The following is a 12914-nucleotide window of genomic DNA, read 5'->3' on the forward strand; positions in this document are numbered from 1 at the left end:
AGTGCATTTATCAATTCCATGGCACAGGTACTAAAAGAATGACCAAGCATGATTTCTGAAACAAATGTACCTCAAAATAAATATAAAGATTTGTTTGTATTTTTTAATTTTTAATTTTAATTTTTTTGAATCAGGGTCAATTACGGCCCTGGTTTGTCTGGACATGGCAATGTAGACCAGGCTAATTAAACTCATGGAGTTCAATCCTGGCCTCTGCTAGAATTAAGGTCATGAGTCATTATGCCTTCTCCAAAGGTACATATTTTTCATATGCATATGTCATTGCCACATAAATTGAGATCTGTCATACTATAATTTTGTTGATAATTTAAAAACTGTAATTGTTTTAAAAATAAAGAAAAAACCTAAAATTCAGAAGTAAGTGGGTATGCAGTAATGTTTATTTCAAGAAAGAAGAACTAAAACACATTTTAAAATTTATTGGTTGTTGTTGTTTTTACTTTGTTTTTCATTTTCAAAAAAGACTCATGAACTATTCTGCTCATCGTAGTAAATCATGAATTAATGAAATGAGAAACTGTCAAAATATATAAAGGCAAACTTGAATGAGTTTGAAATATAAGGCAAATTCAGGCCATGTTTTATTATCTCATATTCACTTATTGATACAGATACAGTTTCCCTCATTTAAATTCAAATTATCTCACCATCTATACATGGCTGCTCATATTTTATATTCGAGAATTGAAGAAAATTATTACACAGACCCTGTGTAGAACCTAGGATGCATCCTGAGGTTTATAATTATGAATACAATGTAGTATGAAAGTAGGTAAAAATCTTTAATAGAAAGAAGTGGGCATTTTCAAGATTAGATTGAGTGATTCTGAATATAAAAAACATAGCAAAAATGTGAAAATATTTTTTTCAATTTATTTTTAACAGTGTAATGTATCTACTTGGTCTCAACTTCCTTATGACTGCTGCTGCCACCAAGGATAAAGGCTTTGTTATGATTTTCTTAAACATGAACCAAGGGATGTGATGAGTGGACAGAGTTCTCAAAGGGTATTGGTCTTACAACCTATAATGCTAAAATATGTCAAGAAGTCCACAAGGTTATGATGTACAAAGAATTCCAGTGAACAATGTCACAGACATCACCATGTTTATACTAACAGGCTTCACAAACGATGCTGACATGCAAGTCTTCTTATTTCTCTTGTTTCTTGCCATCTACCTTTTTACTCTTATAGGTAACCTGGGACTGGTTTTGCTCGTCATTGGAGATTCTCGGCTCCATAATCCCATGTACTATTTTTTAAGTGTTTTATCATTCCTAGATGCCTGTTATTCCACAGTTGTCACCCCAAAGATGTTGGTCAATTTTCTTTCAAAAGATAAATCCATTTCATATCCTGGATGTGTGACAGAGATGTTTCTCTTTGTTACTTTTGGAACCACAGAATGCTTCCTGTTGGCAGCAATGGCTTATGATCGCTATGTTGCTATCTACAACCCCCTTGTGTATGCAGTGAACATGTCACCTAGAGTCTACTTACCCCTCATCATAGCTTCCTATGCAGGTGGAATTATGCATGCTACTATACACACAGTAGCTACTTTTAGCCTTTCTTTCTGTGCATCCAATGAAATAAGGCATGTCTTCTGTGATATTCCTCCATTGCTTGCTATTTCATGTTCTAACACACATATAAACCAGCTTCTGCTCTTCTATTGTGTGGGTTCCATTGAGATCATCACCATCCTGATTGTCCTGGTGTCTTATAGTTTCATACTCTTTGTAATTCTTAAGATGCGTTCTGCTGAAGGGAGGAGAAAAATCTTCTCTACATGTGGATCTCACCTCACAGGAGTGTCCATTTATCATGGGACAATTCTTTTCATGTATGTGAGACCCAGTTCCAACTATGCCTTAGAACATGACATGATAGTGTCCACATTTTACACTATTGTGATTCCAATGTTGAATCCCATCATCTATAGTCTGAGAAACAAAGATGTAAAAGAGGCAATGAAAAAAATTTTGGAGAGAAATTTATTCATCAATAAAGTACATTTTTAAAATATAATAATGTGGATTGGGGATTTAGCTCAGTGGTAGAGCACTTGTCTAGCAAGCACAAGGTCCTGGGTTCAATCCTCAGCTCAAATATATATATATATGTGTGTGTGTGTGTGTGTGTGTGTGTGTGTGTGTGTGTGTAATGACCATTATAAGTCTTATTTTACAGAGAAAAAAACTCCTGAGATTTTGTTAATATTGCCTATCTTCCAAAAGTTTAGAGCTGACTTGTTAGTAGTATCTCTGTTTCTGTTTGTCAAAGATAGGAATAAATACCACTTATATAGCTATGGATAAATTGAAACATGAGTATATTAAAATACTATTGATACATATGTTTTTTGTCATTCAGTCATTTGATTTTTCTGTAGTATTAATGCCAATAGGAGTCTATTCTTTGTACTCTTATCATATAGGTTATAATAAGCTCTCTTTACTCACTCTAAATTGAATGTCATTCTTCAATTCCCCTTCCCTATCTTTAATGCAATCACTGGATATCTCCGACCATACTCAGAACAAACTAATCACCTAGGTGGGTTTTAGCCATGTTCAACTTAAAACTCTATTAATCTTTGGCTGCTGTGGAAATCACTTTGTAGATGAGGCTACTCTCAAAATAACAGTCATCTGCCTACCTTTGCCTCTTGAGTGCTTGAATTAATAATGTGAGCCACCACAACTGACTAGCCATAAATCAGTCATTATTCAAAGGTTTAATTTTATCAGCATGTTTACTTAGTTTCATAGGGATTTATTCCTAGTTAATTTATGTTATGGAACACTAGAAATTAAACCGTTGAATAATGAATGAATGATATATATATAAAGATTCTATAGTGGTAAGTTTTCATGTGGCTTTTTCAAATGTCTTTAGTGTTAAGTACACCTCTTCATGGTCTTTCTTCCACCTGACCATCACTGCTACACTTAATCATTCTTGTTCCATTATTTTCCCTTCTTAACATTACCTAATTTTTTAAAGGTATAGCACACACCATTACTGAAACAGGAATTCATTTTATAAAAATTAATGTACTTAGTCATACCACCATTGTTTTTCATTTTATGATGTTTTGAAATGAGTATTATGGAATAAAAGAATTTCCTACTTCAGAAGTAATATAAACATTCTTATTTTACTAAATTCAAATGTTGGTAGTATTCCAGAGTTATTTTGTTTAGTAGTCCATGATAGAAAACCAAAATTTAGCTACCTTTAAAGTTTTGGAAAAAATATTTCAATCAAGGATCTTCTTATGGCTTTATTATTATTTTCAAATAAACATGCATAGCCATTATCAAGGATAGAAAAAGATGAACACAAAGAATAATAATGAGTTTTTTTATAGTTAAGGATATCTTTTAAATATTTAGCAAATCCATCAAGAACACAGACTTAGGTAGTTTTCAACAAAATAAGTTATCTCCTTTTCATTTTTTTTTTTGCTCTATTTTTTACATCATTGTTTCAGAAACCAACTGGTGGTATGATAATCTTCATGACTTGCTATTTGGTTTGCTGTTTGTCCCAGACAATACATTAAATTTGATGCAATTTCATTCTTTCCTCTCATCTAAATCACCTTTCTCTATAACAATTCTTTGATTTCCTCTGTGCTTAAGGCCATGTTTTTAAATGACTTGAAATTTTTAATACGATCTAAAGATTTTACTGTATTAAAGCTATATTCTTAAAAAATTAAATACCCATATTTCCCCATTAACAAAATGCAACCCCAAATGTATCAGAGACTCATGAAAGAACTGAAATTTTGAAGTTGATGGAGGAAACAGTATGGAAACTTCACCTAAGTGTAGATGTCCTGGAACCACTTCTCACTCCCCATTCACACACTGATGCTTAGGCCTCTGAAGACTGAACCCAAACACCATTAGGTCAACCATGATCTGAGAAGATAAGAAAAATCAAATGGAGAACCAATTATTCACTCCACAAAGTTGATACCAAATTTCTATATTGAAAAACCATGCTAACAATCAAAGTCTGAATGCCTGGGTCTCAGTACCAAAACAAACAATACAAATTACCAAAGAAAATATGAATTACCTGTAAAATTCATACCCCATAGAAATGACAACTTAGATTGCTGTGGAATAATGCTTTTGTATAATATTTTTTAATATTTTATTTTTAATAAAATGCTTACTGGCCAGTGGCCAGGCAGGAAGGATAGGTGGGATAAGCAGACAAGGAGAATTCTGGGAAGAGGAATGCTGAGTGCAGAAATACTAGCCCACCACCTAGGGAGCAGCATGTAACAGCACACAGGTAAAACCACAGAACATGTGGTGATATATAGATTAATAGAAATGGACTGAGTTTAAGTGTAACAGCTAGTCAGTCATAATCCTGAGACTAATGGCTAAGCAGTTTTAATTAATATAAGCCTCTGTGTGTTTACATGGGTCTTAGTGGTTGCATACAGGATAGGACACAGGAAATCTTCCAACTATATTAGATAATACACAAGACAATGTTTTCAAATTACAATTATAAATATTTTCAAAGAACTCAGAGAAAGTATAAATAAATGATAAAAAGGATAAAACAAATGATTCATGAAATAATGAAAATAATTCAGGATATTAAAGTAAGATTTGATTAACAAATATTCTGAAGAAAAGCAATCTTGAAACTTGGAAAGAGAAATTCAGGGAGTCTAATAAAAAACTCATTAGAAATCTTGATCAGTGTATTACATAAAGTGGAAAAGAAACCATTAGGTCTTGAAGTCATGATAGAGGATTTGGATCACTCAGTCAAAGAAAACGTTAAATTTAAAAAAATCATTTAAAAGGAACAGACACAGATTTTGTGAAATTATAAAAAGACCAAAACTACAAATCATATATATATAGAGGAAGGAAAAGACACGTATCAAAATTACAAAAATAACTCTAATGCTATAATAAAAACTCCCAAATATAAGGGAATAGATTTGTGTCTAGGTGCAAGAAGCATACAAAATTCAAAGAAGACAGGACTAGAAAAGAAACCCTCCACATCATGTAGCAGTCCAAATACTAAATGTACAGACAAAAAATAGAAATACTAAGTCTTATATAAAGTCAAACCCCTTCAGAATAACAGTTAATTTGTGGAGAGGTACTTTAAAAGACATAAGGACAATACCCAGAGAGGCCTGCTCCTAGGTCCCATCCCTGGGCAACAGCCATTCTGGGGAAGACCTGCCCAACTTGTCCTCAGGGTCTGGCCAAGGGATGGGACCTCCCCAACCCCACCAGGAAGGTTTCCCTTCTCCAAGAACCCCCAGCAGGCCCTGCAATCTCCATGCCTGCCCCCACACCCATCTGCCCAAGACCCCAGACACTTTCTGAGACTTAGAGACCAACCCCAAACTGCCATCCAGCTATGAACTCCCATCTGGATCAGAGGTAAGTGCCTGGGGTCATACCCAGGGAGGCCTGCCCCTAGGTCCATCACTGGGCACTAGCCATTCCAGGGAAAACCTGCCCAAATTGGCACCAATTTCTGGCCATTCGGCGGGGACCCCCATGAAGGTTCCCCTTCTTCAAGACCCCACCCACCCACAGACCCTGCAATCTCCACGCTCTGCCCCCACATCCATCTGTCCAACACCCCAGCCAATGCTTGAGACTTGAACACAGGCAATTTATAATGCCACAGCAGTAAACCACAAAGAAGAAAAATACACACACACTAACACACACACACACACACACACACACACACACACAAAATAACAGGAATAAACAATCACTGGTCATTACTATCCCTTAATATCGATGGATGCAATTCACCTATAAAAAAAAAAAAAAAAACACAAGCTTACATAATGGCTATGAAAGCAGGACCCATCTTTCTGCTGCATACAAGAAACACATCTCAAATTCAAAGATAGACACTACCTAAGAATAAAAGGCTGGGAAAAGACTTTCCAATCAAATGGTCTTAAGAAACAAGTGGGTGTAGCCATCCTGATATCCAGGAAAATAGACTTCAAACTAAAATCAATCAAAAGAGATCAAGAAGGGCAATACATACTCATCACAGGAAAGATTCATCAAGATGAAGTTTCAATTTTGAACATTTATGCTCCAAACACAAGGGTACCCACATATGTAAAAGAAACATTACTGAAGCTTAAATCACATATAAAACTCCACACATTAATAGTGGGAGACTTCAACACCCCACTTTCACCACTATACAGATCTCTCAAATTCAAACTTAACAGAGAAATAAAGGACTTAACTGATGTCATGACTCAAATTGACTTAATCGATGTCTACAGAACATTCCATCCTAACAAAAAAGAGTATAACTTCTTCTCAGCACCCCATGGAACCTTCTCTAAAATCGACCACATACTTGGCCACAAAGCACATCTCAACAGATACAAAACAATTGGAATTACCTCCTGTGTTCTATCAGACCACCATGGTTTAAAGTTAGATTTCAACAACAACAAAAACTACAGAAAACCTACAATCTCATGGAAACTGAATAATGCTCAACTGAATCACCAAGGGGTTAAGGAAGAATTAAAGACAGAAATTAATGACTTTCTAGAAATCAACAAAAATGAAGACAACACATACCCAAACTTATGGGACACTATGAAAACAGTGCTAAGAGGAAAATTCATAGCACAAAATGCCCACATAAAGAAGAAGTTGGAGAAATCTCATACTAGTAACATAACAGCACACCTGAAAATTCTAGAACAAGAAGCAAAGTCTCCCAGGAAGAATAGACACCAGGAAATTATAAATTTGATAGCTGAAATCAATAAAATAGAAACAAAGAGAACAATACAAAAATTTAATGAAACAAAGAGTTGGTTCTTTGAGAAAATCAACAAGATAGACAAACCCTTATCCAAACTAACCAAAAGACAGAAAAAGAACATCCAAATTAACAAAATCAGAAATGAAAAGGGGGACATAACAGACATTGAGGAAATCCAGAGAATAATCAGGTCACTCTTCAAAAACCTCTACTCCACAAAACTGGAAAATCTAAAAGAAATGGATCATTTTCTGGATAGGTACCACATACCTAAGTTAAATCAAAACCAGATAAACTATTTAAATAGTCCAATAACCTCTAAGGAAATAGGATCAGTCATTAAAAGTCTCCCAACCAAAAAGAGCCCAGGACCAGATGGTTTCAGTGCAGAATTCTACTAGATCTTCAAAGAAGAGTTAATAACAATATTCTTTAAATTGTTCAACACAATAGAAGCAGAAGGAACATTACCAAAAATATAGCAAGGGAAGGATCTATATGACAGGAAATTTAAGTCCATGAAAAAAGAAATTGAAAAAGATGTTATAAAATAAAAAGATCTCCCATGCTCATGGATAGGCAGGATTAACAGTAAAAATGACAATCTTAACAAAAGCAATCTACAAATTCAATGCAATCCCCATCAAAATACCAACACAACACAATTCTTCACAGACCTGGAAAGAATAATACTCAACTTCATATGGAAAAACAAAAAACCCCAGGAAAGCCAAAAGAATCCTATAGAATAAAACAACCTCTGGAGGCATCAAGATCCCTGACCTGAAGCTCTACTACAGAGCTACAGTAATAAAAAAAGCTTGGTACTGGCATAAAAACCAACATGTGGACCAATGGAATCAAATTGAAGACCCTGACATTAATCTGCACACCTATGAACATATAATTTTTGACAAAGAAGTCAAACGTGTACAATGGAATAAAGAAAGCATCTTTAACAAATGGTGCTGGCATAACTGGATGCCAATGTGTAGAAGACTGCACATAGATCCATATCTGTCACCATGCACAAAACTTAAGCCCAAGTGGATCAAAGACCTCAACATAAATCCAGTTACTCTGAACCTGATAGAAGAGAAAGTAGGAAGTAGTCTTGAACACATTGGCATAGGAGATCACTGCATAAATATAACACCAGTAGCACAGACACTGAGAGAAACAATCAATCAATGGGACCTCTTGAAAGTGAGAAGCTTTTGTAGAGCAAAGTACATGGTCAACAAGACAAAACGACAGCCTACAGAATGGGAAATGGTCTTCACCAACTCCACATCTGACAGAGGGCTGATATCCAGAATATATAAAGAACTCAAGAATTAGACATCAAAATGCCCAACTTTCCAATTAAGAAATGGGCTATAGAACTAAACAGAGAATTCTCAACAGAGGATACTCAAATGGCCGAAAGATATTTAAGGAATTGCTCTACACACCTTATCATTAGGGAAATGCAAATCAAAACAGTTCTGAGATACCACCTTACACCTGTCAGAATGGCTAAGATCAACAACACTGAAGACAGCTTATGCTGGAGAGGATGTGGAGCAAGGGGAACTCTCCTCCACTGTTGGTGGAGTGTAAGCTTGTACAGTCACTTTGGAAATCAATATGGCGCTTTCTTAGAAAATTGGGAATCAATCTCTCCCAAGACCCAGCTATACCACTCTTGGGCATATACCCAAGGAAAGCTCAATCATACCACAAGGACACTTGCTCAGCTATGTTCATATCAGCATTGATTGTAATAGCCAAAACCTGGAAGCAGCCTAGATGCCCTTCAACTGAAGAATGGATAAATAAATTGTGGCACATATACACAAAGGAATACTAATCAGCAGAGAAAAACAATGACATCCTGAGGTTTACAGGCAAATGGATGGATCTTGAAAAAATATCACCCTGAGTGAGGTAACCCAGACTCAGAAAGACAAGCATGGTATGTACTCATTCATAGGAAGATACTAGTTGTAAAACAAAGGATGACTAGACTGCTACTCACAACTCCAGGGAGGCTACCTAGTAAAGAGAACCCTAAGAAAGACACAGGGATAGCCTAATGACAGAGAAATGGATGAGAACTACATGAACAACCTGGAATGAGTGGGGATAATGAAGGGCTAGGGTCGAGGGAAAGAGAGCTTAAAGGAGTGGGAGATCCCAGCTGGATCAAGAACAGAGAGGGAGAACAAGGAAAAAGAGACCATGATAAATGAAGACCCCCATGGGAATAGGAAAAAGAAAGTGCTTGAGAGGTCCCCAGAAATCCACAATAATACCCCCACAATAGACTACTGGCGATGGTCGAGAGAAAGACTGAATTGCCCTACTCTGGTGATCAGATGGCCAAACACCCTAACTGTCATGCTAGAAATCTCATCCAATGACTGAGGGAAGTGCATACAAAGATACTTGACCAGGCCCCAGGTGGAGCTCCAGCAGTCCAATTGGAGAGAAAGAGGAGGGTTTGTATGAGAGAGCATTGTTGAGACCAAGATTGGAAAAAGCACAGGGACAAATAGCCAAAGTAATGGAAACACATGAACTATGAACCAATAGCTGAGGAGCCCCCAACTGGATCAGGCCCTCTGGATAAGTGAGACAGTTAATTAGTTTGAAATGTTTGGGAGGCACCCAGGCAGTGGGACCCGGATCTGTCCTCAGTGCATGAGCTGGCTGTTTGGAAGCTGGGGCTTATGCAGGGACACTTCCCTCATTCTGGGAAGAGGGTACTGGACCTGCCTGGACTGAACCTACCAGGGCGATCTGAATCTCCAGGGGAGTCTTTGCCCTGGAGGATATGGGAATGGGGGGGTCTGCTGGGGGAAAGGTGGGGAGGGGTGGTGGGAGGGGGAGGACAGTGGGAATCCATGGCAGATATGTAAAATTAAATCAAATTATAAAATAAAAAAATTAAAAAAAAGACATATGGACTTGGACCAGTATTTTTCAAGCTATGAAAGATCACACATGCCAACATAGACTGCTATGCCCATTAACACTACATAATAATCAAAGGAAAAATAAAATTTTCTGTCCATATTAAAGAAAATCATGATATATAAACCAGCCTTTCAGAAAATATGAAAAGGAATATTGGGTCTGAAAAGGACATTAACACATATAAAATAGCGCGGAGAATAAATAAATAATTTTGAAATAGTTAATCAAAAGAGGTACATGAAAAAAATAATACAGTGAATATCAAAAATCCGTATACATTGTTCAATAATAACTTTTAATATGAATGACCACTACCCCCTATTAAAGAGATTCAGAATAGCATGTTGGATGAGAAAACAGGATCTACCATTCTGTAGCTTTAAAGAATCACCTCATAATCAATTATAGATACCACCATAGGGTAAAAGGATGGAAAAAGTTATTCAAACAAATGGAACATTGTAAAAAAAGTGGCATAACTATTCTAATACATGACAAAATCGATTTCACTTCTAAACTAGTGAGAAGAGGTAGAGAGGAATGATTCATGTTCATTAAATGAAATACTTCAAAATATTACATTCTAAACATGTATGCATCAAATATAGGCACAATCAATTTTATACAAAAATACTAGTAGGCCTAGAACCACAGAAAAAGCACAATACTGTGTTAATGGAGAGGGGCTTCGATACACCAGTCTAATCCATAGTAGGTCATTCAGACAAAAACTAAACAAATAAATAATTGAGTTAAGTATTCAGTGTCATATGGACCTCATAAATACCTTGTACACTGAAAAAAAAAAACACCAAAGGACACATTCTTTTCCTCATTAGCTTTTGAAACATGGTTGAAAATCTCTTAGTAGATTACCAAAAGAAATAAAGGTAAATTTTACATTGAGAAGATTACTAATGAAGAGAGAATAATTAGAAAATGAATGCCATGAAATTCTGAAAGTAATAAGAATATACTTTGTGGACATATATAATTATGGATGGACAGGGATGGAAGGACTGGAATAAGAAGGATAAACAGAGAGGATATGGTAGAGAATACAGGGATAGATACTAAAATAAAAGAGTTGAGGAGTCATATGGAAACCTTCTACAGTAGAAGCTTCTTAACATAAACACACAGATGAATGGAATCATCAAATAACAGAAGAGAGAAATCCCAAATTAAACATCTCTCACCAGCAAATAGAACTTCCAGTATCAAGAAAATGTTGTACATATACACAATGGAGTACTACTCAGCAGTGAAAAACAATGACATTATGAAATTTACAGGCAAATGGATGGAACTAGAAACTATCATCCTGAGTGAGGTAACCCAGTTTCAGAAAGACAAACATGGTATGTACCCACTCATAAGTGGATACTAGATGTAAAGCAAAGGATAACCAGATTACAATCCACAGCTCAAGAGAAACTAGCTAACAAGGAGGTCAACAAATGGATTGCCCTGGGAAGGGGAAATAGATGATCTCTCCTGAGTAAACAGGGGCTGATGGGGGAAATAGAGGGTAGGGGTTGGGGAATGAGAACTTAGGAGGATGGGGTAGTTGAGCCACAACAGGGATGGAGGGGGAGGGCAATGAAGGAGACATCTCGATAAAGGGAGACTTCATGGGGATAGGGAGAAACCTGGTGCTAGGGAAGTTCCCAGGGATCCACAAGAATGACTCCGGCTTAGAATATTCGCAATAATAAAGGGTCCCTGAAAAAGCCTACGCAGGAATCAGATTGGTGAATACCCCAACTGTCATTATAGAGCCTTCATCCAGTAACTGATGGGAGCAGATGCAGAGATCCACAGCTAAGCACAAGGTTGAGCTCCAGAAGTCCAGTCGAGGAGATTGAAGAGAGAGCCTATGGGTGATGGGCATCAAGATCATGATGGAGAAAACTAGAGACACAACTGAACCAAACTAGTGGGAACTCACAAACTTTAGACCAACAGCTATGGAACCTGCACGGGACTGGAATAGGCCTTCTGCATAAATGAGACAGTTATGCAGCTTGATCTGTTTAAAGGGCCCTGGCAGTGGGATCTGGATATATGCCTGGTATATGAACTGGCTATTAGGAGCCCATTACCTATGGTGGGACACTCTGCACAGCCTTGATACAGGGGGAGGGACTTGGTAGTTGGTATGCAAAATGAAAAAAAAATTCCTTAAGAAAGGAAGAAATAAAAAGAAAATATTTCTATAATTTCTTGATGCAAACATAAATCATTTGAGAAGAATTAAGATGACCTAACAAATGCAATTTAACTTTTTCCAAATCATATTTTCTGTCATTGAATCTTTAAAGCATAATACAATAAGAAGTAACATTACAATTACATTTCAATTTCATTTGTTCTGTCAATAATTGTAACTGATCTCCAATGAGTGTTTCAGTTGATCTCAATTCAGGTATCTCACCAACTATTTCCGTATCTATCTTATTTTGTTGAGTCCAAAATTCAGGAGGATGTATATACCAGTCTTTAACAAATTCAGCAGGGTGGATTTCTTTATGAAGAATAGCTCCAGCTGTGATAGTAGCAGTAGTTATTGCAATGATTCTCAGGACTACAGCAATTATCAATCCCAACATCCACTGCGTCTTTCTTGATATCCTTTCAGCAACTTTTGCACTAATATCATCAAAGCTGAGTCTTGCCATGGTCTCACAAATTCACAGGTATCCAGACTACTTGTCTTGCTCTGAAAATATGTAGGGTAAATAGACACAAGCCTTCATTCTTAAATGAGAAGCCATCTCCAACTGGCAACTGTTCACAAAGGAAAAATTAAATTTCTTTAAAAGAGTTTCTATTGGTATGCAAACCACACTTGAGAGCCTTCCCCATACCTACCAAAGGATGAGCATCACAAAATAAATTCAACTATGTTTTTAAATGTATTTTGTCTCATGATGTTTTGTTTGGGTCCTTTTTTTTAACAGTACAGATATTTTGCTTATGTATTGTGGTTTCTGATTTTATGTAAATGAATATGTGGTCTTTGTGTCTGTATGTGTTTCTTGTGCTTTTTCTTTAGCCTATTTTTTAATGTTTCTTTTGTTCTATTCTGTTTTTTTTGTTGTGGTT

At 36.3% G+C, this 12914-nt stretch overlaps 1 protein-coding gene across 1 annotated transcript; it reads left to right on the forward strand.

Annotated features, from left to right (window-relative positions):
* Positions 1–990: 990 nt before the first annotated feature.
* LOC114687452 (olfactory receptor 1094) lies at positions 991–2051 on the forward strand. The gene has a single exon (XM_028862104.1). It carries the CDS (start codon positions 1061–1063, stop codon positions 2045–2047), a length of 987 nt encoding a protein of 328 aa, XP_028717937.1. The 5' UTR covers positions 991–1060; the 3' UTR covers positions 2048–2051.
* Positions 2052–12914: the final 10863 nt, after the last annotated feature.

Source organism: Peromyscus leucopus, chromosome 4 (assembly GCF_004664715.2).
Source record: "Peromyscus leucopus breed LL Stock chromosome 4, UCI_PerLeu_2.1, whole genome shotgun sequence".
NCBI lineage: Eukaryota > Metazoa > Chordata > Mammalia > Rodentia > Cricetidae > Peromyscus > Peromyscus leucopus.

Bases quoted from the DNA above. Each gene is read 5' to 3' on its own strand.
- LOC114687452 (XM_028862104.1), top strand. From the start codon at position 1,061: ATGTCAAGAAGTCCACAAGGTTATGATGTACAAAGAATTCCAGTGAAC.